This window comes from Bufo gargarizans, chromosome 3, assembly GCF_014858855.1.
Source record: "Bufo gargarizans isolate SCDJY-AF-19 chromosome 3, ASM1485885v1, whole genome shotgun sequence".
Lineage (NCBI taxonomy): Eukaryota > Metazoa > Chordata > Amphibia > Anura > Bufonidae > Bufo > Bufo gargarizans.
This window is the reverse complement of record NC_058082.1, coordinates 553292186-553319270: the sequence shown is the minus strand read 5'-3', so window position 1 is coordinate 553319270 and position 27085 is coordinate 553292186. Positions and strand designations below refer to the sequence as shown.

The following is a 27085-nucleotide window of genomic DNA, read 5'->3' as shown; positions in this document are numbered from 1 at the left end:
ACAAGAATATAACTACTATAATACTGCCTCCTATGTACAAGAATATAACTACTATAATACTGCTCCTATGTACAAGAATATAACTACTATAATACTGCTCCTATGTACAAGAATATAACTACTATAATACTGCCTCCTGTGTACAAGAATATAACTGCTATAATACTGCCTCTTATGTACAAGAATATAACTACTATAATACTGCTCCTACGTACAAGAATATAACTACTATAATACTGCCTCCTATGTACAAGAATATAACTACTATAATACTGCTTTTATGTACAGGAATGTAACTGCTATAATAGTGTCTGCCACTTCCCTATTGTATGATCTCCGGGGGATTCTCGGACAACTGCAGACACAACTGGTAATTATGAAGAACAGGTTTGTTTCCTGGTCAGAGCTCTGTTGCAGGTTTATGTAACTAGGATACGGGTTTCGTCAACGAAGATCTGACACGCACACGACCGGCGGGGGAACGGTGCACGTAAACGGAGCGTGTCAGCAGGAAACTCACTGCTACCTCGGGCAGGATTTTTCAGCACAGTAGATATATACCGCCGGCACTGCCATCCTGAGACCTGTAGTTCTCCGCTGTGGTACAGACATCTTCATATACTTCGCGGTGCTCACTTGCACTGCGAGGGGTGATCTTTATCACTTTTACAACTCCCTTTTGAGGCCGTTCTCGTGACAATCCGGAGATCTCCCCCTTCCTTGCCCATCACACTGGTTTTTACCTCTTCTGACCCCACAACCGGATGATCCCCCGTTTTATCTTTTGGACCTATATTTAACCCTTTCAGTACACAGACAGTTTTCACCCACCTGACGGAGCCTAATTTGAATGGGGGCTGAGCTGCTCCTAGGCCACGTGACCGATGGACGAGACGTCACTGGGATTGGAAAACCAGAGAGAGACGCTGACTTCTCAAACAGCTGACGGGCAGGGGCGCGAGTGTCAGACCCCCACCGGTCAGCTACTGAAGACCATCTCAGAAAAACCATTTCATACGTTTTGTACAGCCACTGAACTATTCAATAAAACATACCCGTACAGCGCCACCTGCTGTTCGCTCTTTTTCTAATTTCTCTGTCCTGCTCACTGAGCTGCTCGCACGCGCTCAGTTCCATCCTTCAGCTGTCACCAGCTGCAGCAGAAAGGATATGCCCTCTGAAAAAGGACACGCCCCCTGAGCTGCCATCTTGAAAAAAATCTAGCAGAACAATTGGAGCAATGAATGGGGAGGTCTCTGAACCCCTGCTCTTCAAGATAATTCCCAACACCGACTTTATCGTTATGAAGTCTCTTTGAGGGGCTTTTCTAATAGAAACCACCCATGAATGACCCCATTTTATAAACAACGCCCCTCAAAGTATTCAAAACTGGTTTTACAGACTTTGTCGACTCTTTAGATGTTCCAGAAGGATTAAAGGGGTTCTCCGCTTATGTCGATTTGATGCTCTATCCTCAGGATATCCCAGATCAGATGTGATCACAGCTCCTCTGTCATATTTACATTGACCCAGATTTAACGGACCGGTTTACGGCACCGCATTGCTTTCACGTGGCCTCTGGGGACCAGTACAGCTATTTTCTGACAACCATACACTTACGTTACTCTGGATGGAGCTGTGTCAGGGCGCATTTTCTGTGGGATGAATGGCCATCATCATTGGTTCTATTTTGGGGTACACACGATCATTTTGCTTTTTTGTTTAACCCCGCCATTGCTTTTTGGGCTTTGTTATTGTGGCGTTCACCATGGGGGGGAAAACATCATTTTATCTTATTTTCAGCCAGTTGTTACGATTACAGAAATACCAATTTTATATAGTTTTTTCAAGATTTTACCAGTTTTACACAAAGCAATAAAAAATAATAAAAATAAATAATTTTTGTGTCACTATCTTCTAAAAGGCATATGTTTTTCATTTTTCTGGCCATGGTTTTGTACGGGGGCTTGTTTTTTGCATGACGGGGTGACGTTTTTATTGCTACCATTTAGGGGTACATAGTACTTTTTGATTTTAGGGCGGTGAGGTGACCAAATAATAGGTGTTCTGGGACCATTTTTATTAATGTATTTTTTACAGCATTTGAGCCTGTGAGATTTTATAGAGCCGGTCATTACAGATGCGGCGATACTGAATTTGTCTATTTTTTATATTAGTTTTGTTTATTGTAAATGGCTCGATGAGGGGAAAGGACGCTTTTTTGTTTTAAAACTTTTTTTTCCAACACATTTTCTTTTTTTCTAAACACTTGATGCCTTGAGATTATATCAGAACTCTCCCCGCATACCGACCATCCATCTCAGAAAGTAACGCTGATACTTATCGGAAGAACAAACACAAAGTAACTTACTCCGGAAATTGAAACAATGGAGCTGGAAGATAAAACAAACTGTGACAAACAATATGCAAAACGGGAAGAGAAAAGAGAAAGAGGAAGAAGGTTCCAGACTTGGGGGGTAAACTGAAGAGGCCGGGGGTAAGTGAGCAGTAATATTTCGATATTTGGGAGGGAAGATCTCTAGATCCATGAAGAGGAGGGCTTTCTCTGAACTGACGGCGGCTTCACATCGGCGTTATTAAATTCCATTATCGGTTCCGTTATAACAGGATTATAACGGAATTCTAGGACGGAATGCAGAATGGAAGCCTTTGAGAGGCATTCCGTTTGGCTCCGTCCTATTACATGTCTATAGGGGCACATAACGGTTCAGTTTGGTTCCTTTATACATGACGGAAAAAATAGTCCTGTTGACGGAAACAAACGGAACCATTATGTGCCCCCATAGCCTCTTAAAGGCATACGTTTTGCATTGCGTCCTAGGTTACGTTCTTTTACAACGGAACCTATAAAGGAATTCTATAACGCTGATGTGGACCCGGCCTAACAGATATTAGTGATATTATGGATACCAGTCCGCCACATAGGACACGTACGGGGGGCGTTCACAAAGAATATGGAGCAGGGTTACCCTTTAACCGCCATCTCTCCAACAAAGCATTGAACAGGAAGGGTAAGGTGAAGTCCAGAAGGTGTAAGATACCAGCGCAGCGCTGTCGTAATAGCAGTGTCTTGAGGGGAAAACACATTGAAGCCCTGTATTCTCTAGGAGCCTTCTTACAGAATATCCGGATAGTGCCGCGTCCCCACAAATCGCTGAATGCAACCTGCAAATGCATCCCACCATTTATGTTGGGGGAGGGGGGGGAGGCGGTGGCATCCCATTACAGTGAATGGAGTCTGGCGGTGCGTTGCATTCTGAAGAAAAAATAGAACATGTCCAATTATTGTCCGCATTACGGACAAGGATAGGACTGTTCTATTAGGGGCCGGCTGTTCCGTTCCGCAAAATGCATCATCCATATATTTTGCGGATCCGTATTTTGTGGACCGCAAAATACATCCGGTCATGCGCATGAGCCCTAACATTGATTTTACTCGCGAATTCACTGAACTGTCCCTTAGTACCAGACGACAGCAGGACCGCATTGCCTATAAACCGCCCCCGCGTAATAGAGGTGTTCTCAGGGTTACATATCCGGTGAACTTCGGGAGGCCATTCTCTGCCGGAATTCACACCAGAAGTGAGAAGGTAGTCACTTGTCAGGACTGACAAGGGTAGAGGTTACAGGACGCTGCGTACGTTCCTCCCATCAGGCCTTGGCACAGAACGCGAAACACCCATTGGCCGACCCATGTGATGTGTGTCTTTTCCCACCCGGATTTTAACCTGCTGTAAAGCCGATGAAGATCCATCCAAGTGCCGCCATCTGAGAAGTACCCCAATGCCTTGCAGGGCTGGCACTTAGCAATCTGCTGCCTCTTTCTGGAAAAAAAAGTACTTTTAATCTATATGCAAATGAGCAGTTACGTGCACTGAGGGCGGGCCTAAGCCGGTCTGTGCACCCTTCCTGCTCCTGCTGCCTCTGCTAGCCCCTCTCCTTCCTGACCAACAGGGCGGGAGGTGGAAGGAAGAGGATGTCTCAGGCGCTTATATACACCCCCAGAGAGTACACCCCCAAACATGGAGATAAACCGAACCCCAGATTTCATTACACAAGACGCATTACTGCTAAAATAACCAATGTACAGAGAAAGCGAGATTTTACTGTACCCCAAGTGTCAGCGTCATTATCCTGTACCCCAAGTGTCAGCGTCATTATCCTGTACCCCAAGTGTCAGTGTCATTATCCTGTACCCCAAGTGTCAGCGTCATTATCCTGTACCCCAAGTGTCAGCGTCATTATCCTGTACCCCCAAGTGTCAGCGTCATTATCCTGTACCCCAAGTGTCAGTGTCATTATCCTGTACCCCAAGTGTCAGTGTCATTATCCTGCACCCCAAGTGTCAGTGTCATTATCCTGTACCCCAAGTGTCAGTGTCATTATCCTGTACCCCAAGTGTCAGTGTCATCACCCTGTACCCCAAGTGTCAGTGTCATTATCCTGTACCCCAAGTGTCAGTGTCATCACCCTGTACCCCAAGTGTCAGTGTTATTATCCTGTACCCCGAGTGTCAGTGTCATTATCCTGTACCCCGAGTGTCAGTGTCATTATCCTGTACCCCGAGTGTCAGTGTCATTATCCTGTACCCCAAGTGTCAGTGTCATTATCCTGTACCCCAAGTGTCAGTGTCATTATCCTGTACCCCAAGTGTCAGTGTCATCATCCTGTACCCCAAGTGTCAGCGTCATTATCCTGTACCCCAAGTGTCAGTGTCATTATCCTGTACCCCAAGTGTCAGTGTCATTATCCTGTACCCCGAGTGTCAGTGTCATTATCCTGTACCCCAAGTGTCAGCGTCATTATCCTGTACCCCGAGTGTCAGCGTCATTATCCTGTACCCCGAGTGTCAGTGTCATTATCCTGTACCCCAAGTGTCAGCGTCATTATCCTGTACCCCAAGTGTCAGTGTCATTATCCTCTACCCCAAGTGTCAGTGTCATTATCCTGTACCCCAAGTGTCAGTGTCATTATCCTGTACACCAAGTGTCAGTGTCATTATCCTGTACCCCAAGTGTCAGCGTCATTATCCTGTACCCCAAGTGTCAGTGTCATTATCCTGTACACCAAGTGTCAGTGTCATTATCCTGTACCCCAAGTGTCAGTGTCATTGTCCTGTACCCCGAGTGTCAATGTCATTTTCCTGTACCCCGAGTGTAAGTGTCATTATCCTGTACCCCAAGTGTCAGCGTCATTATCCTGTACCCCGAGTGTCAGTGTCATTATCCTGTACACCAAGTGTCAGCGTCATTGTCCTGTACCCCAAGTGTCAGCGTCATTATCCTGTACCCCGAGTGTCAGTGTGTCATTGTCATGTACCCCAAGTGTCAGTGTCATTATCCTGTACCCCAAGTGTCAGTGTTATTATCCTGTACCCCAAGTGTCAGCGTCATTATCCTGTACCCCGAGTGTCAGCGTCATTATCCTGTACCCCAAGTGTCAGTGTCATTATCCTGTACCCCAAGTGTCTGCGTCATTATCCTGTACCCCGAGTGTCAGTGTCATTATCCTGTACCCCAAGTGTTATTATCCTGTACCCCAAGTGTTATTATCCTGTACCCCAAGTGTCAGTGTCATTATCCTGTACCCCAGGTGTCACTGTGTCCTTCTGAAATAAATGTGTTAGGCTACTTTCACACTAGCGTTTTTACTTGATCCGTCAGGGTTCAGCAAAAACGCTTCCGTTACTGAAAATACAACCATCTGCATCAGTTATAGATGGATCCGGTTGTATTATCTTTAAAATAGCCAAGACGGATCCGTCATGAACTCCACTGAAAGTCAATGGGGGACGGATCAGTTTTCTATTGTGTCAGAGTTAAACGGATCCGTCCCCATTGACTTGCATTGTGGGTCATGATGGATCCGTCTTGCTCCGCATCCCATGATGGAAAGCAAACCGCAACATGAAGCAGTTTGCCCTCCTGTATGAGAACGCAAACAAACTGGAAGGAACATTCATGTTCAGTTACGTTTTGTGACGGATCTTAATACCAGAAAACAGAAACGCTAGTGTGAAAGTAGCCTTAGTCCACAACTCTAGTCGGCGCCCTTAAACTCCTCTTCGGGGGTCTTTACTGCAGTGGTTTTGTGCCCACACTACATGGACACGTTGCAGATACCTGACTACCCTTTGTGATACCACTGCTTGCAGCTCATTCTTGTTGGGAGTGCCTCCCATGGAGCTGTGCAGGGCTCGGTGACACACGCAGGGGGACGTCCCCAGGTTCATAGATTGGCTTTGTTTGCTTTGCACTGATGACCGGTAATAACACTCTCCACCTGGCCAAGAATGATGCCCTCTGCCCAGCACTGAAGGGCAAAGTTTATACTTATATGAATACGAGGTTGTTATGGGCGCTGAGTGTGGACCCACTGCACTACATAACCACTTTGTCTTTGGGGTAGTCCTAAGGGCGTTATCCTCGTGGTCCTCTGGTTTTCACTCTTCAACCCCTGTACAGAGATCTGGCCTTCACTGCAGGGGACCTGCCAGGCCACTAACTCATGGAATAGTCCTGGACTAGTTGGCAGCTGACCCGGGGGGGGGGGGGACGCTGCTGAAAAGAACCTAGAGGTCAGACGATACTTGTAAACGGTAAACAGGCAGAGGTCAGGGCAGGCAGGCTTCATGCGATTCTGTGAAACTAAGCTGAGGTCAGGTCAGGAAGCAAACAGTACAGAAGACGGGCTAAGGTCAGGGCAGGCAGCAAACAGTACAGAAGACGGGCTAAGGTCAGGGCAGGAAGCAAACAGTACAGAAGACAGGCTAAGGTCAGGGCAGGCAGCAAATAGTACAGAAGACGGGCTAAGGTCAGGGCAGGAAGCAAACAGTACAGAAGACAGGCTAAGGTCAGGGCAGGCAGCAAACAGTACAGAAGACAGGCTAAGGTCAGGGCAGGCAGCAAACAGTACAGAAGACGGGCTAAGGTCAGGGCAGGCAGCAAATAGTACAGAAGACGGGCTAAGGTCAGGGCAGGCAGCAAACAGTACAGAAGACAGGCTAAGGTCAGGCCAGGAAGCAAACAGTACAGAAGACAGGCTAAGGTCAGGGCAGGAAGCAAACAGTACAGAAGACGGGCTAAGGTCAGGGCAGGCAGCAAACAGTACAGAAGACGGGCTAAGGTCAGGGCAGGAAGCAAACAGTACAGAAGACAGGCTAAGGTCAGGGCAGGCAGCAAACAGTACAGAAGACGGGCTAAGGTCAGGGCAGGAAGCAAACAGTACAGAAGACAGGCTAAGGTCAGGGCAGGCAGCAAACAGTACAGAAGACGGGCTAAGGTCAGGGCAGGAAGCAAACAGTACAGAAGACAGGCTAAGGTCAGGGCAGGAAGCAAACAGTACAGAAGACAGGCTAAGGTCAGGGCAGGCAGCAAACAGTACAGAAGACAGGCTAAGGTCAGGGCAGGCAGCAAACAGTACAGAAGACAGGCTAAGGTCAGGGCAGGCAGCGGAGTAACAGAGTCAGTTAACAGGCAGATGTTCAGTCCACGGGCAGACAATCAGAACAGCACCCCTTTACTGGTTTATCGAGTAAACTAGGAAACTAAAGCTCAGGCAAGGGGTGGAACCAAAGGCCAGAAATGATAGAAGGAAAGATTAGCTCCTTAGTCAAGCAGCTGCCCACACAGAAACAGAGAAGATTAATCCTTGCAGTACTGCAGCCGACGCACAGGACAGCAGCGGCCATTAACTGCCATTGTAACAGAGGTTCTATGATTGTGACACTGTATGGCATATCTAATATATAAAGCTGTGTGTATGTCCGGTAAAGGAATCCGCACCATCGCATTTACACTCACGAAATCTGGCACACGGGTACATCAGGTGTCCGGGAAGGTTTTAGACCAGATCTCAGCTCTCTAGCACATACACTACGTGCAGAATTATTAGGCAAATGAGTATTTTGACCACATCATCCTCTTTATGCATGTTGTCTTACTCCAAGCTGTATAGGCTCGAAAGCCTACTACCAATTAAGCATATTAGGTGATGTGCATCTCTGTAATGAGAAGGGGTGTGGTCTAATGACATCAACACCCTATATCAGGTGTGCATAATTATTAGGCAACTTCCTTTCCTTTGGCAAAATGGGTCAAAAGAAGGACTTGACAGGCTCAGAAAAGTCAGAAATAGTGAGATATCTTGCAGAGGGATGCAGCACTCTTAAAATTGCAAAGCTTCTGAAGCGTGATCATCGAACAATCAAGCGTTTCATTCAAAATAGTCAACAGGGTCGCAAGAAGCGTGTGGAAAAACCAAGGCGCAAAATAACTGCCCATGAACTGAGAAAAGTCAAGCGTGCAGCTGCCAAGATGCCACTTGCCACCAGTTTGGCCATATTTCAGAGCTGCAACATCACTGGAGTGCCCAAAAGCACAAGGTGTGCAATACTCAGAGACATGGCCAAGGTAAGAAAGGCTGAAGGACGACCACCACTGAACAAGACACACAAGCTGAACATCAAGACTGGGCCAAGAAATATCTCAAGACTGATTTTTCTAAGGTTTTATGGACTGATGAAATGAGAGTGAGTCTTGATGGGCCTTATGGCTGGATTGGTAAAGGGCAGAGAGCTCCAGTCCGACTCAGACGCCAGCAAGGTGGAGGTGGAGTACTGGTTTGGGCTGGTATCATCAAAGATGAGCTTGTGGGGCCTTTTTGGGTTGAGGATGGAGTCAAGCTCAACTCCCAGTCCTACTGCCAGTTTCTGGAAGACACCTTCTTCAAGCAGTGGTACAGGAAGAAGTCTGCAAGCTAAGAAAAACATGATTTTCATGCAGGACAATGCTCCATCACACGCGTCCAAGTACTCCACAGCGTGGCTGGCAAGAAAGGGTATAAAAGAAGAAAATCTAATGACATGGCCTCCTTGTTCACCTGATCTGAACCCCATTGAGAACCTGTGGTCCATCATCAAATGTGAGATTTACAAGGAGGGAAAACAGTCCACCTCTCTGAACAGTATCTGGGAGGCTGTGGTTGCTGCTGCACGCAATGTTGATGGTGAACAGATCAAAACACTGACAGAATCCATGGATGGCAGGCTTCTGAGTGTCCTTGCAAAGAAAGGTGGCTATATTGGTCACTGATTTGTTTTTGTTTTGTTTTTGAATGTCAGAAATGTATATTTGTGAATGTTGAGATGTTATATTGGTTTCACTGGTAAAAATAAATAATTGAAATGGGTATATATTTGTTTTTTGTTAAGTTGCCTAATAATTATGCACAGTAATAGTCACCTGCACACACAGATATCCCCCTAAAATAGCTAAAACTAAAAACAAACTAAAAACTACTTCCAAAAATATTCAGCTTTGATATTAATGAGTTTTTTGGGTTCATTGAGAACATGGTTGTTGTTCAATAATAAAATTAATCCTCAAAAATACAACTTGCCTAATAATTCTGCACTCCCTGTACAGTTCCTGAGATATTCCCCAAAAAATGAAAATATATGGCACATCACATGACCTACATTAGCCAATAGAAACCTGCAGGTCTTTCTCTTCATATCCCAACTGCCATACACACGGTCACATGACCATTATCAGCCAATAGAAGCTCGTAGGCCCTTAGTCTCCACATACACACAGTTTTACACCAGGTTTCCATAACAACCTAGCCGTTTTTCTTCACTGCTGTAGGTCAGCTTTAAAGGGGCAGGGTGCTGTGGATGACACTGTTAAGTGAGCGGATGACACAGTAAAGGGGGCAGGTAGGGTGGCCATTCAGGCCACCCTCAAAAGACAGACTTAAAAAACACGCCCCCAGGTCCCGCTAAGCCACGCCCCCTCCAAATCCGCCGCCGACGGGTATTGAAAAAATGAAGGTAAAAATCAACTTCTGTCAGCTGCAGGGGTGGGAGGGAGGGTGACTTTCTCCCCGCAGCTCACACTCAGACAGCACGGTGCTGCTGTCTGAGAGTGAGCTGTTCAAAAGGACATTACTGCGTCCGTCCAGGCCCTGCGCCAGACGGAGGACAGGGAGTCGGAAAGCCGGACTGTCCGGCCTAAAACATGGCGGTGCATACATTAACTCACATCATGGTGACATTTCACAGTGGCATCAGGCACATCACATGATGTATCATACAGTGCTTCATGTATACATAAAGTGACATGTGACATATTAATCCCGCTACTGGTGTGTTCCTACTAAACAGTCATACAGCAGTCCAATAGTTCAATATGGGTGGTATTGTCACCATAACGGGGTTAATGGTAACCCATAGCAACAGAGCAGTAAATCCGCAAAAATGCTAAAGGGTACAGTTTTCTGTACGAGGGGTGCGGACCTTTTCATCTCTCTTACATGTAGTCTGAAACTACATTGACTTCAATGGGACAGTGTTGAGGGCATGCTCTGTGACCTGTAATTATGCAAGGAGGGGGAGTAGATAAGCTGGTGGATCCTGTGTGATGTATACAGAGTTTTTATCTGTCATTGTAATCCTGCCTGTGATAATAAAGAGATGACTGCTAAGAAGTGATCTCTGGAGAACAGGAAGTGTCAGAATGAAAACGACAAGATTTCAGGATGTAAATACAGATAGTCTCATAGAAAATTAAGAAAAAAAATCACCTTGTTCAACAAGAAAAGTTTTTTTACATTTTTTGCTGATGCCGCCCCTTTAATAATACGTCTTTGATGTGATCCTTATTAAGATCACTTACCATATAAGGATCCCGTTGCCAGTTGCAGAATGACGCAACCTCGTAGCCTGTAATAAACATTAACCCCCTCTGCTCTGTAGTAGCATCTCCTGGAGGGAAGGTCATCTCTGAATTATTGGGGCTCAGGAGCTGTGCCCACACCATGACATGTGGCACCAGGCCGTGTTACTGCTATAATGGCTGGGATTGAGTATACCTCTGATCCCAATGTTTAACCTCTTAGATGCTGCAGTCAATGCATCTGTCTTTAGAGAGGTAGAGATTGCAGGGTGCCGAGGAGTTCCCATGACAACCAGGGGCCTAACAATGATCCCAAGTCCCACCATAGGGATTGTGCAGTATCATTATATTGATGTCATCAATATCTGACAGGTAGGGGCCGACAAACCCTTTTAAACTCTGCCAAGGTAGGTATGTGTCACTGCGGTTCCTGTCCTTTGTGAGGTAAGAGTCGGTAATTGTAAGTGTCAGCGGCAGCTAGTGCTGACTGACACTATTGGTTACTTAGTGTGGCTGTAAAGCCGATCCGGGCCGGCTCTTACTGGGAGCAGCCAAAGTGCAGGGTGGGTGGCTGCTCCCCACGTTCCAGGCCGGGTTTTGGTTAGGGATATAAAACCCAGCCAGCAGTCGCAGCTGTGTGGATTCCCCTCCACTTCACAGTGAATATCTGTGGAGTCTCTGTGGTTTGGGATCTGCATGAAAACTACAACTAATCCCACAAAAAAAAAGCCTTAGGCCTCTTTCACACGGGCGTCCCGGATTTGCTCCGGATGCGTCGCTTGTGCATTGCGGGAAACCCACGCGAGTGCGCATGCAATTTCAGTCAGTTTTGACTGCGATTGTATTGCATTTGTAACGGAATGCCTGGCACCCCGGCTGGGTACCTCCTAGCGCTTCCCGAGGGCTCCGAGCACTCCACCGAACACCAGAACCACCACAGACCCCACCAACCGCTGCAGCTTGGTTGGGGTCTCGCCGTCCTACACCCACGCTGGATCCAAGACAGGGCTTCAGCTTCCAGTGGGTGAACCTCTCCTAAATCCAGAGAGCAGGAACAAGCTCTTACAAGAGCTTATACTCGGGGGAGTATTGTGATATAGCAACCCCCAAGAGTGTAGTTATCCCATCCCCCAAACATGAGCCAAGACTTCATGAAAAGATAAAGCAGGGTTTTTATTTTATGACCACACAAGCATTGCCTTTTATACACATTTTCCAACAAGGTTACCACTCACATGGAACTTGTTGGGAACTGAAGACATAAACATAGCAGCCAATCATTTACAGTAAAACACAAAAACTATACATTCAACAAACACAATAGCATTGCCTGTGATGTAATCAATAACACAATGGGCATTGCCTGTGACGTAATCAATAACACAATGGGCATTGCCTGTGACGCAATCAATAAGACAATGGGCATTGCCTGTGATGCAATCAATAACACAATAGGCCTTGCCTGTGACGTAATCAATAACACAATGGGCATTGTCTGTGACGTAATCAATAACACAATGGGCATTGCCTGTGATGCAATCAATAACACAATGGGCATTGCCTGTGATGCAATCAATAACACAATGGGCATTGCCTGTGACGTAATCAATAACACAATAGCATTGCCTGTGACGTAATCAATAACACAATGGGCATTGCCTGTGACGTAATCAATAACACAATAGCATTGCCTGTGACGTAATCAATAACACAATGGGCATTGCCTGTGACGTAATCAATAACACAATGGGCATTGCCTGTGAAGTAATCAATAACACAATGGGCATTGCCAGTGACGTAATTAACAAAATTCAATGGGCTCTGCCTGTGATACAATTACCAAACACCATTAACTTAATCACTCACAGGCAGAAAACACACATTTTTCCCAACCACAGAAAACACCCCAAAACCCCACATATCCCCATAAAAGTAACATCCCTTGATAGCCTCGATCTGGGTGAACAACCTATCCAAAAATCACCCAGATCAGTTCAGAGGTTCAGGAGTTTACAGGAAGTCCTATTTTTGCCCCACTGTGCACATGGTCCCATGCCAAAAATAGTTCCATACACTCGACGGCAAAACACTGCTGGGCAATTTAAGATGGCCGTCGCCACATGTTAACTCTGTTCCAGTAAAAAGTCCAAGGGGCAGAAACAGTGCCTTTAAAATCCAATATGCCCAAATAGTGTCCCAGAGGCCATAGTCCCAGGGCAAGAGGCTGGCAAGCAGGCCTCTCCAACTCCCAGTGACAAAGGTGCTTTCGTCACAGCGTTTTTCAGTTTTTATCGCGCGGGTGCAATGCGTTTTTCACCACGTGATAAAAAAATTGAATGTGGCACCCAGACCCAAACTCGGACTTCTTCACAGATTTGTATTAGATTTTATTATTTTCCCTTTATAACATGGTTGTAAGGGAAAATAATAGCATTCTTAATACAGAATGCTTAGTAAAATGTCGATTGAGGGGTTAAAAAATAAAAATAATTATCTCACCTCAACCTCTTGTCCGCGCAGCCGGCATCGTCTTCTTTCTTCTTCTTTCAGGACCTGCAAAAGGACCTTTGATGACATAATCGCGCTCACCACGTGGAAGGATCTTCTATCTTCATTCAGCAGGACCTGCGCTGATGACGTCATCAAAGGTCCTTTTGCAGGTCCTGAAAGAAGAAAAAAGAAGACGATGCCGGCTGCGCGAACAAGAGGATGAGGTGAGCTAATTCTTTTTATTTTTTTAACCCCTCAATCGAGATTTTAGTAAGCATTCTGTATTAAGAATGCTATTATTTTCCCTTATAACCATGTTATAAGGGAAAATAATACAGTGATTAGACTTTAATGGGGTCCGGGGTTGCTCATCACTATCATCTCCTAGCAACCATGCGTGAAAATACTCTAGCTGCCCTGACCTTAGACCTGTTTCACGGATTAGCATGTACTCTGCCTGCCCTGACCTTAGACCTGTTTCACGGATTAGCATGTATTCTGCCTGCCCTGACCTTAGACCTGTTTCATGGATTAGCACGTACTCTAGCTGCCCTGACCTTAGACCTGTTTCATGGATTAGCACGTACTCTAGCTGCTCTGACCTTAGACCTGTTTCATGGATTAGCACGTACTCTAGCTGCTCTGACCTTAGACCTGTTTCATGGATTAGCACGTACTCTAGCTGCTCTGACCTTAGACCTGTTTCATGGATTAGCACGTACTCTAGCTGCTCTGACCTTAGACCTGTTTCATGGATTAGCACGTACTCTAGCTGCCCTGACCTTAGACCTGTTGCATGGATTAGCACGTACTCTAGCTGCCCTGACCTTAGACCTGTTTCATGGATTAGCACGTACTCTAGCTGCCCTGACCTTAGACCTATTTCATAGATTAGCACGTACACTAGCTGGCCTGACCTTAGACCTGTTTCATGGATTAGCACGTACTCTAGCTGCCCTGACCTTAGACCTGTTTCATGGATTAGCATGTACTCTAGCTGCCCTGACCTTAGACCTGTTTCATGGATTAGCATGTACTCTGCCTGCCCTGACCTTAGACCTGTTTCATGGATTAGCACGTACTCTAGCTGCCCTGACCTTAGACCTGTTTCATGGATTAGCACGTACTCTGCCTGCCCTGACCTTAGACCTGTTTCATGGATTAGCACGTACTCTAGCTGCCCTGACCTTAGACCTGTTTCATGGATTAGCACGTACTCTAGCTGCCCTGATCTTAGACCTATTTCATAGATTAGCATGTACTCTGCCTGCCCTGACATTAGACCTGTTTCATGGATTAGCATGTACTCTGCCTGCACTGACCTTAGACCTGTTTCATGGATTAGCACGTACTCTAGCTGCCCTGATCTTAGACCTATTTCATGGATTATCACGTACTCTAGCTACCCTGACCTTAGACCTGTTTCATGGATTAGCACGTACTCTAGCTGCCCTGACCTTAGACCTGTTTCATGGATTAGCACGTACTCTGCCTGCCCTGACCTTAGACCTGTTTCATGGATTAGCACGTACTCTAGCTGCCCTGATATTAGACCTGTTTCATGGATTAGCACATACTCTAGCTGCCCTGACCTTAGACCTGTTTCATGGATTAGCATGTACTCTAGCTGCCCTGACCTTAGACCTGTTTCATGGATTAGCATGTACTCTAGCTGCCCTGACCTTAGACCTGTTTCATGGATTAGCACGTACTCTAGCTGCCCTGACCTTAGACCTGTTTCATGGATTAACACGTACTCTAGCTGCCCTGACCTTAGACCTGTTTCACAGATTAGCATGTACTCTAGCTGCCCTGACCTTAGACCTGTTTCATGGATTAGCATGTACTCTGCCTGCCCTGACCTTAGACCTGTTTCATGGATTAGCACGTACTCTAGCTGCCCTGACCTTAGACCTGTTTCATGGATTAGCATGTACTCTAGCTGCCCTGACCTTAGACCTGTTTCATGGATTAGCACGTACTCTAGCTGCCCTGACCTTAGACCTATTGTCACAACCAGACAGCTGAGAAGCTCTGACAGAGGCCTTTCAGAACCTCCTCCTTGACTTTCTGTGTTGTGGTATTCAGCTCCTCCTCTCGTTAGTCTCTCTCAGCTGTTATGTGTTGGACTAATTGCTTCCCTTTAAATTCTTCCCCAGAAGGCTTTTCTGGGCGGCTTATATTTCTTCCTGGAGTATGTGTGCATGCCCATTTGGTTCTCCTCTCCTCTACAAAGTTAAGTGTTATACTGTTATCTGTTATTTTCTGTTTGCTGGATCCCAGGTGACCCTGACTCCCTCCGTGTCTGGTGTAGGGAGCCGGTGGTCGTGTCCCCTCACTATTGTAGGGTGCTCAGGGGTTATATAGTCAAGGTACGTGGATATGCATACCTCCACCATTCGGATCTATGCATAGACTGAGCAGCCAGGGAAAGTGCCAGGTCTTCTACAGGGGTCTCCCTTTTGTTCCTTAGCTTTTGGATCCAGCAAGTCATTTATGCATGTTGTTTTGCCTTGTTACCTGTACACATTCCGTGACATTATAAGCCGCCAAAACCGTCTTAAGCATGGATCCGGTTTCACTTTTGGCTGAACGCTTCCAGGGTCTTTCATTGGAGGTAGCTGATCTCCGTAAGACTGTTTCTCAGTTTCAGGTGACCGGTTCAGCTTGCGTTCATGGAGCTTGTTCTGAGCCTAAGATCTCGCTCCCGGATACGTTCTCCGGGGGTAGTGAGAATTTTGTGCGTTTTAGAGAGGCTTGCAAACTCCATTTTCGCCTTCTTCCCCTTTCCTCTGGAGATGAGGAACGGAGGGTGGGGATCATTATATCGCTGCTCAGAGGTAACGCTCAGTCCTGGGCCTTTTCGCTGCCGGAGGGGGCACGGCCTCTCCGTTCAGTGGATGAATTCTTTTTAGCCCTGGGTCAGATATATGATGATCCGGATCGTATTGCTCTGGCGGAGTCTAGACTACGTCTCTTATGCCAGGGTAAACAATCCGCAGAAATATACTGCTCAGAATTTCGGAGATGGGCAGCTGATACTGGTTGGAATGATGCTGCACTCCGAAGTCAATTTTGCCATGGTCTTTCAGAGGGATTGAAAGATGCATTTGCCTTTCATGAAAGGCCTATTTCTTTGGACTCTGCTATGTCTCAGGCCGTTCGTATTGACAGGCGTCTTAGAGAGAGAGGAGAGATCTCTCCTTCATGTCATACTCGGTCCCAGGACTGTGCAGCGGTCCCATTCTGTGCGCAGGGGTCTCAGTCGCTGTCAGCCCCTTCTGAGCAGGAGCCCATGCAGCTGGGGTTGATTGCTTCTGACAATAGAAGATTCAGCTCAAACCGCATGGGACGGTTTGTTTTTGTTGTGGAGGTATTAATCATTTGGCAAGTATTTGTCCCTCTAGGAGATTCAGGCAGTTCTCTGGGTATAATAAAGAAACAAAGAGGAAAAAATCTTTGAAAAATGTTCCGTCTGTTACTATTGGCAGGGTTGAGGCGGAAATTGAAGGTTTTCCGTTTGCTTGTAGTTCCCGTTTTGTCCTGCCAGCTAGGGTGGCGCTAGAGAGCAAGAACATTTTTTGTGAGATTTTTGTGGATAGTGGAGCAGCGGTCAATCTCATTGATAATCAATTTGCGATAACTCATGGTTTCCAGGTGTGCGCTTTGAGAAAGGATATTCCTGTTTTTGCTATCGATTCCGCTCCACTTTCTCAGAAATCATTAAAGGGCATAGTTCACAATATCCGTTTAATTGTGAGTGATGCTCATGTTGAGGATGTGTCATGTTTCGTCCTTAGCGGTTTGCCCACCCCTCTGGTGTTGGGGCTGCCCTGGCTCACTAAGCATAACCCCACCATTGATTGGCAAGCGAAGCAAATAAATGGTTGGAGTGACTTTTGCAGAGAGAATTGCCTCACGACATCTGTTTCTGAGGTTGCTACTAAGACTGTACCATCTTTTCTCTCTGAATTTTCGGATGTCTTCTCTGAGAGTGGAGTTCAGGATTTGCCCCCGCACAGGGAGTACGATTGCCCTATTAATCTCATCCCAGACGCCAAGCTGCCTAAATCTCGTTTATACAATCTTTCCCAACCTGAGAGGATCGCTATGCGTGCTTATATCTCTGAGAGTCTGAGAAAGGGACACATATGACCCTCAAAGTCACCTGTTGCCGCTGGTTTTTTCTTTGTTAAGAAAAAAGATGGTTCTTTAAGACCTTGTCTGGATTTCAGGGAGCTGAACAGTATCACTATTCGTGACCCTTATCCGCTTCCTCTGATCCCGGACCTGTTTAACCAGGTTGTTGGGGCTAAAGTCTTTTCCAAATTAGATCTAAGAGGGGCATACAACTTGGTCAGGGTCAGAGAAGGAGACGAATGGAAGACGGCCTTCAATACCCCTGAGGGCCATTTTGAAAACTTGGTTATGCCTTTTGGTTTGATGAATGCCCCAGCCGTTTTTCAGCATTTCGTGAACAGCATTTTTTATCATTTGATGGGAAAATTTGTATTGGTGTATTTGGATGACATTTTGATTTTTTCTCCCGATTTCAAAACTCATAAGGAACATTTACGTCAGGTCTTGCTCATCCTGCGGGAGAATAAATTATATGCGAAACTGGAAAAATGTGTGTTTGCGGTTCCAGAAATTCAATTTCTGGGGTTTCTTCTCTCCGCTTCTGGTTTTCGCATGGACCCCGAGAAGGTCCGCGCTGTGCTTGAGTGGGAGCTTCCTGAGAATCAGAAGGCGCTGATGCGTTTTTTGGGCTTTGCCAATTATTACAGGAAGTTCATTTTGAATTATTCTTCTATTGTTAAACCACTCACTGATATGACCAGAAAGGGGGTAGATTTTTCTTCTTGGTCAGTAGAGGTGCGTAAGGCTTTTTCTGATATCAAGGAGAGTTTTGCTTCCGCTCCCATCTTGGTGCAACCTGATGTTTCTTTACCCTTCATAGTTGAGGTTGATGCTTCTGAGGTGGGTGTGGGTGCGGTCTTGTCTCAGGGTTCCTCTCCTGCCAAATGGCGACCGTGTGCCTTTTTCTCAAGAAAACTCTCCTCCGCAGAGAGAAATTACGATGTGGGAGATAGGGAATTGTTGGCCATCAAGTTGGCTTTTGAGGAATGGCGCCATTGGCTAGAGGGAGCCAGACACCCTATTACCGTATTTACTGACCATAAAAATCTGGCCTACTTGGAGTCAGCCAAGCGTCTGAACCCGAGACAGGCCAGATGGTCGTTGTTCTTTTCTAGGTTTAATTTTGTTGTCACGTTCCGCCCTGGAGTTAAGAATGTGAAGGCAGATGCCCTGTCACGTTGTTTTCCGGGAGGCGGGAATTTTGAAGACCCGGGTCCCATTTTGGCTGAAGGTGTGGTGGTCTCTGCTCTTTTTCCTGAATTGGAGGCAGAGGTGCAGGCAGCCCAGTCAGAGGCTCCTGATCTTTGTCCTCCTGGGAGGTTGTTTGTGCCTCTCGCTTTAAGACACAAGATTTTTAAAGAACACCACGATACGGTCCTTGCTGGGCACCCGGGGGTAAGAGCCACACTGGATCTCATCGCTCGGAGATTCTGGTGGCCTGTGCTTCGTAAGTCGGTTGAGGGTTTTGTGGCAGCCTGCGAGACTTGCGCTCGTGCCAAAGTCCCTCATTCACGGCCATCAGGTCCTCTCCTTCCCTTACCCATTCCTTCCCGTCCTTGGACACATCTGTCCATGGACTTCATAACGGACCTGCCTCGTTCCTCGGGGAAGACTGTGATTCTGGTGGTGGTGGACCGTTTTAGCAAAATGGTGCATTTCATCCCTTTTCCTGGTTTGCCCAATGCTAAGACGCTGGCGCAGGCATTTGTTGATCACATTGTCAAATTGCACGGTATTCCTTCAGACATAGTCTCTGATAGGGGCACGCAGTTTATTTCCAGATTCTGGAAGGCTTTCTGTTCTCGCTTGGGGGTTCGGTTGTCATTCTCTTCTGCTTTCCACCCGCAGTCGAATGGCCAGACAGAGCGCGTCAATCAGAATCTGGAGACATATCTGCGTTGTTTTGTGGCGGAGAATCAAGAGGATTGGTGTTCTTTTTTGTCCCTTGCTGAGTTTGCTTTAAATAACCGTCGTCAGGAGTCCTCTGATAAGTCACCATTTTTTGGTGCATATGGGTTTCATCCACAGTTTGGGACTTTCTCGGGAGAGGGGTCTTCTGGTTTACCTGATGAGGACAGATTCTCCTCGTCTTTGTCATCTATTTGGCAAAAGATTCAAGATAATCTAAAGAGCATGAGTGAGAGATATAAGCGTGTGGCTGATAAGAGACGTGTGCTTGGTCCGGACCTGAATGTTGGTGATCTGGTATGGTTGTCTACCAAGAATATCAAATTGAAGGTTCCCTCCTGGAGGTTGGGTCCTAGGTTTATTGGGCCTTACAAAATCCTGTCTGTCATCAATCCTGTTGCATACCGTCTTGATCTTCCTCAGACTTGGAAGATCCATAATGTTTTTCATAAGTCCTTATTGAAACCTTATGTTCAACCCATTGTACCCTCGCCTTTGCCTCCTCCTCCGATTATGGTTGATGGGAATCTTGAATTTCAGGTCTCTGGGATTGTGGATTCTCGTCTTGTCCGCGGTTCGCTTCAGTACCTTGTTCACTGGGAGGGGTATGGTCCTGAGGAGAGGATGTGGGTCCCAGTGACGGACATTAAAGCCTCTCGTCTCATCAGGGCTTTCCATAGGTCCCATCCTGAGAAGGTGGGTTCTGAGTGTCCGGAGTCCACTCGTAGAGGGAGGGGTACTGTCACAACCAGACAGCTGAGAAGCTCTGACAGAGGCCTTTCAGAACCTCCTCCTTGGCTTTCTGTGTTGTGGTATTCAGCTCCTCCTCTCGTTAGTCTCTCTCAGCTGTCATGTGTTGGACTAATTGCTTCCCTTTAAATTCTTCCCCAGAAGGCTTTTCTGGGCGGCTTATATTTCTTCCTGGAGTATGTGTGCATGCCCATTTGGTTCTCCTCTCCTCTACAAAGTTAAGTGTTATACTGTTATCTGTTATTTTCTGTTTGCTGGATCCCAGGTGACCCTGACTCCCTCCGTGTCTGGTGTAGGGAGCCGGTGGTCGTGTCCCCTCACTATTGTAGGGTGCTCAGGGGTTATATAGTCAAGGTACGTGGATATGCATACCTCCACCATTCGGATCTATGCATAGGCTGAGCAGCCAGGGAAAGTGCCAGGTCTTCTACAGGGGTCTCCCTTTTGTTCCTTAGCTTTTGGATCCAGCGAGTCATTTATGCATGTTGTTTTGCCTTGTTACCTGTACACATTCCGTGACACCTATTTCATGGATTAGCACGTACTCTAGCTGCCCTGACCTTAGACCTGTTTCATGGATTAGCACGTACTCTAGCTACCCTGACCTTAGACCTGTTTCGAGGATTAGCACGTACTCTAGCTGCCCTGACCTTAGACCTGTTTCACGGATTAGCACGTACTCTAGCTGCCCTGACCTTAGACCTGTTTCATGGATTAGCATGTACTCTAGCTACCCTGACCTTAGACCTGTTTCGAGGATTAGCACGTACTCTAGCTGCCCTGACCTTAGACCTGTTTCACGGATTAGCATGTACTCTGCCTGCCCTGACCTTGGCTTGTTTCCCGACTACGAATATTGCCTGATTTTTCAGGTATTTCTGAACCCCCGTGGGTCAGCAGCCAACTACACCACGACTATTCCAAGAGATTCTTGAATAGAGCTTAAAAAAAAATAGACAAAAAACGATGCCAGCAAGGGGCTGGCGTTGTTTTTCAGACTGCCATATATGTGCCTAATTTACGATGAGGCGCACACCTTGTCATAAATTAGCCGTATACTATGGGAGTGCAGGGGAGACAACTCAGACCGGCGTAAAAAGATGTCCTAGTAAGTGTCCCCAATGTATGGTATATACCTGAAAATGGTGCTATACAACTCATCCTGCAAAACACAAGCTTTCATACAGCTATGTGATATAAAAACAGAAAGGCTGCGGCTTTTGGAGACTGGAGATAAAAAAAAAAACGCTAAAAATTGCTGTGTTCAAATAGGTCCAAAATAGGGGTCTGGGTTAATTCTATGTATAATAAGCTGCTTCGTACGGACAGCAGGAAGTGTTAAACCGCACTATAGTAAAAGGCGCACTACATGGTGGTCATTGTATTGTATTGAAGGGTACAGCGTGGACTATAGCCCCAAGCAGGGACCTATCACCGGGTCCTGATTATGCTCACTTACCTTATCCAGTAGAACATTCTGCCACATACGGAACAGGTTCAAGAAACTTCTGTCTCTTGCAGCAAATGATGTGAAAAAAAACTGAGGATAAAAATGTAATCATTAATATCCACCCCACACTCCATCTCTAATATGCAATACGCAAAATTTTTATTGAGCCGGCCAGCGGGAAAAAAGCTACCCCAGGTGCAATGTCGTCTAGGGCTAGCTCAGCTGAATATAATGATACCTTTCACTTCGAAATCTGTTGCTTAATTATGGAGAAAAAGTATATTTGATCTAAAAGTAAATGAGCAGTAAAGTGCACTGAGGGCGGGCCAAAGCCAGTCTGTGCACCCTAGTGTCGCATGTTTGTTCACTGTTTGCCATTCTGTTCAGATTCTAGAAGTTACTGTCGTGTGTTCAGTGGTCCCTGCAGTTGTTACTGAATGGACTGGTCTTCTGTATGTCTGGGATCCTGAAGTCTTGATTCAAGTCTGAAAAAGTTCCACGTCCATGTCCTGCCATGTAGGTCTGCTGCCTCCAATCTGGATTCCATCCTTGCAGTGTTTTCCAGTTTGAGGCACAGTGGTTCCACTAAATCCGTAACAGCTTGCTCCTCCTGCTTTCTCTGCCAGAGGGAGAGGGGGGAGCTGACAGGGTGCACAGAGTGTCGTGGACCTGCCCTAAGTGCACGTAACTGCTCATTTGCATATGGCTTAAAAGTACGGTACATTTTCTCAACAATGAAGAAATGGATCGCTAAGTAAAAGGTATCAATACATTCAGCTCAGCTAGCCCTACTATGTACAGAAATATAACTACTATAATACTGCCCTACTGCCCCCTATGTACAAGAATATAACTACTATAATACTGCCCTACTGCCCCCTATGTACAAGAATATAACTACTATAATACTGCCCCCTATGTACAATAATATAACTACTATAATACTGCCTCCTATGTACAAGAATATAACTACTATAATACTGCCTCCTATGTACAATAATATAACTACTATAATGCTGCTCCTATGTACAAGAATATAACTACTATAATACTGCTCCTATGTACAAGAAAATAACTACTATAATACTGCTCCTATGTACAAGAATATAACTACTATAATGCTGCTCCTATGTACAAGAATATAACTACTATAATACTGCTCCTATGTACAAGAATATAACTACTATAATACTGCTCCTATGTACAAGAATATAACTACTATAATGCTGCTCCTATGTACAAGAATATAACTACTATAATACTGCTCCTATGTACAAGAATATAACTACTATAATACTGCTCCTATGTACAAGAATATAACTACTATAATACTGCTCCTATGTACAAGAATATAACTACTATAATACTGCTCCTATGTACAAGAATATAACTACTATAATACTGCCTCCTATGTACAGGAATATAACTACTATAATACTGCTCCTATGTACAAGAATATAACTACTATAATACTGCCTCCTATGTACAGGAATATAACTACTATAATACTGCTCCTATGTACAAGAATATAACTACTATAATACTGCTCCTATGTACAAGACTATAACTACTATAATACTGCCTCCTATGTACAAGAATATAACTACTATAATACTGCTCCTATGTACAAGACTATAACTACTATAATACTGCTCCTATATACAAGAATATAACTACTATAATACTGCTCCTATGTACAAGAATATAACTACTATAATACTGCTCCTATGTACAAGAATATAACTACTATAATACTGCTCCTATGTACAAGAATATAACTACTATAATACTGCCTCCTATGTACAGGAATATAACTACTATAATACTGCCCCTATGTACAGGAATATAACTGCTATAATACTGCCTCCCTGTATTATACTCCTATGCTCCCATTACGCGCAGTGCAGGATTTTGGCTTCACCTTCTCGTTCTCGGTGGTGATCTGGATGGCGTTGGGGATGACACGAGCCGTTTTCTCTTTGGTCATGGAGGTGATTTCTCTCAGGGATATACATATCTGCAGGGACACTGCACATCAGTGCTAGGATTGTACCAGTGATATAACAGTATATGTAAAGAAAATCTGGTGACAAACTTTAATTCACATTTCCAGTCCACAATGGAGGACAGCTGAAGCCCCTCCCCCGAGGAGCAGAGTTAGAGGGCCACCCCTAGCGGCCAGTTTTGGTCTTAAATGGTACCGTGAGGAGGGTGCCGTGACTCATATGCACTCAATCTCTCTTACTCAGATGGAGGCAGCGAGCGTCTGGTTACAGTCTCTTACAGAGGACACTGACTTGATGGTTGCACACAGCTTGGCGGTTACACTGGTGTATGCCAATAGTAACAGGACGCTCTCTGTACTCCTCAGGCGGTTGTCCCTGGTAGCAGAACAGGCTCCATAACCCACCGGTGGCTGTCACTCAGCAGGAGACTCTGTGCCCTTCACCCCACGGGGCACTTACCTAGTGACAGGACACCACTAGTCACAGAACTGTCTCTTTGCTCAGGCCGTAGCGCTCTCACGGTGCACTTGTCAGGACCACTATTCGCAGTCCTCCGACAGTCTACATCGGGGCAGCCACTTACATGTCCACGTAATGCATGGACATGAGAGGCGCTCTTAGATGGGGACCTCTCCCCCGATAAACTCAGGAATCCCTAACAGGGAGCCCCGTGATATTATAATATCCATGGAGCGAGTGTCAGGTCCTCTCCAGGCTTCTTTGCTCCTTCTATTAACCCTTTCATCTCACACTCTCTCGCCAGGTGGGCCCCAGAGCAAGTGGCCCTAATCCAACAGCCGCCCCTCTATCTGCCCCGTGTGACAGAAGGTGATGTCGGTAATGACCCCTCCTATGTTTGCACAAACGGTTCAGGGAGGAAGCTGTGGACGGTGGAGGACACTGATCCCAGGGCCAGAGGGAGCCCCTGTCTGTCCCACTATCTGGGACTCTGTGGGTGCACTGTGCATCCGTCTTGGGCCCCTGTCTGTCCCACTATCTGGGACTCTGTGGGTGCACTGTGCATCCATCTTGGGCCCCTGTCTGTGCTACTATCTGGGACTCTGTGGGTGCACTGTGCATCCATCTTGGGCCCCTGTCTGTGCTACTATCTGGGACTCTGTGGGTGCACTGTGCATCCATCTTGGCCCCCTCTCTGTCCCACTGTCTGGGACTCTGTGGGTGCACTGTGCATCCATTTAGGGCCTCTGTCTGGGACTCTGTGGGTGCACTGTCCACCCATCTTGGGTCCTTGTCTGTCCCACTATCTGGGACTCTGTGGGTGCACTGTGCATCCGTCTTGGGCCCCTGTCTGTGCTACTATCTGGGACTCTGTGGGTGCACTGTGCATCCGTCTTGGGCCCCTGTCTGTCCCACTATCTGGGACTCTGTGGGTGCACTGTGCATCCATCTTGGGCCCCTGTCTGTGCTACTATCTGGGACTCTGTGGGTGCACTGTGCATCCATCTTGGGCCCCTGTCTGTCCCACTATCTGGGACTCTGTGGGTGCACTGTGCATCCATCTTGGGCCCCTGTCTGTGCTACTATCTGGGACTCTGTGGGTGCACTGTGCATCCATCTTGGGCCCCTCTCTGTCCCACTGTCTGGGACTCTGTGGGTGCACTGTGCATCCATCTTGGGCCCCTGTCTGTCCCACTATCTGGGACTCTGTGGGTGCACTGTGCATCCGTCTTGGGCCCCTGTCTGTCCCACTATCTGGGACTCTGTGGGTGCACTGTGCATCCATCTTGGGCCCCTGTCTGTGCTACTATCTGGGACTCTGTGGGTGCACTGTGCATCCATCTTGGGCCCCTGTCTGTCCCACTATCTGGGACTCTGTGGGTGCACTGTGCATCCATCTTGGGCCCCTGTCTGTCCCACTATCTGGGACTCTGTGGGTGCACTGTGCATCCATCTTGGGCCCCTGTCTGTGCTACTATCTGGGACTCTGTGGGTGCACTGTGCATCCATCTTGGGCCCCTCTCTGTCCCACTGTCTGGGACTCTGTGGGTGCACTGTGCATCCATTTAGGGCCTCTGTCTGGGACTCTGTGGGTGCACTGTCCACCCATCTTGGGTCCTTGTCTGTCCCACTATCTGGGACTCTGTGGGTGCACTGTGCATCCGTCTTGGGCCCCTGTCTGTGCTACTATCTGGGATTCTGTGGGTGCACTGTGCATCCATCTTGGGCCCCTGTCTGTGCTACTATCTGGGACTCTGTGGGTGCACTGTGCATCCATCTTGGGCCCTTGTCTGTCCCACTATCTGGGACTCTGTAGGTGCACTGTGCATCCATCTTGGGCCCCTGTCTGGGACTCTGTAGGTGCACTGTGCATCCGTCTTGGGCCCCTGTCTGAGACTCTGTAGGTGCACTGTGCATCCGTCTTGGGCCCCTGTCTGAGACTCTGTAGGTGCACTGTGCATCCGTCTTGGGCCCCTGTCTGTCCCACTATCTGGGACTCCTTGGGTGCACTGTGCATCCATCTTGGGCCCCTGTCTGTGCTACTATCTGGGACTCTGTGGGTGCACTGTGCATCCATCTTGGGCCCCTGTCTGTCCCACTATCTGGGACTCTGTGGGTGCACTGTGCATCCATCTTGGGCCCCTGTCTGTGCTACTATCTGGGACTCTGTGGGTGCACTGTGCATCCATCTTGGGCCCCTGTCTGTGCTACTATCTGGGACTCTGTGGGTGCACTGTGCATCCATCTTGGGCCCTTGTCTGTCCCACTATCTGGGACTCTGCGGGTGCACTGTGCATCCATCTTGGGTCCTTGTCTGTGCTACTATCTGGGACTCTGTGGGTGCACTGTGCATCCATCTTGGGCCTCTGTCTGGGACTCTGTGGGTGCACTGTGCATCCATCTTGGGCCTCTGTCTGGGACTCTGTGGGTGCACTGTGCATCCATCTTGGGCCTCTGTCTGGGACTCTGTGGGTGCACTGTACATCCATCTTGGGCCTCTGTCTGGGACTCTGTGGGTTCACCGTCCACCCATCTTGGGCCCTTGTCTGTCCCACTATCTGGGACTCTGCGGGTGCACTGTGCATCCATCTTGGGTCCCTGTCTGAGACTCTGTAGGTGCACTGTGCATCCGTCTTGGGCCCCTGTCTGAGACTCTGTGGGTGCACTGTGCATCCGTCTTGGGCCCCTGTCTCTGTAGGTGCACTGTGCATCCGTCTTGGGCCCCTGTCTGAGACTCTGTGGGTGCACTGTGCCCCGTACACTATGGTTTGCCGACCCCTGGCACACATATATCGGTCAGGCGGGAATTACCGAGGTTTCCCATCGGAAGATGTTGCTGTGGAAGCAGATCCAGCTCTCGGACAGGAAGAGGCGCCCCTGAAGTAAGATGTCCTTCTGCAGGGCACAGGCGTAATCTGGAAGGAAATGCAGGCAGGTGATGTGCACGCATTATCAGCGCCTCGCACCTCATACACTGTGTGTCCCCTACATGTTATGTGAGAGAAATCTGGTGTGTGGCCCCCACTGGCCCCTAAGATCTGCAGGTGACTACAGGCGGCCATGACTGGGTGATGAGGGGGCAGAAAATCATCACACATGTGCACATGTCTCTCGATCATCATACGTGTACACAGGACTCTGCATCATCATACATGTACACAAGTCTCTGTCTGGATCATCATACA

General features: G+C 47.1%; 1 protein-coding gene across 2 annotated transcripts in view; it reads right to left on the bottom strand.

Moving 5' to 3' along the window:
* Positions 1–27085, bottom strand: part of GRAMD1C (GRAM domain containing 1C) — a 178435-nt gene that overhangs the window by 54691 nt on the left and 96659 nt on the right. For both annotated transcript variants that reach the window (XM_044284158.1, XM_044284157.1), the window contains 3 exons: positions 26712–26815; positions 23357–23452; positions 21445–21525 (listed from right to left, as the gene is read on the bottom strand). In XM_044284158.1, coding sequence (XP_044140093.1) covers positions 21445–21525; positions 23357–23452; positions 26712–26815 — 281 coding nt within the window. The remainder of the gene's footprint in view (positions 1–21444; positions 21526–23356; positions 23453–26711; positions 26816–27085) is intronic.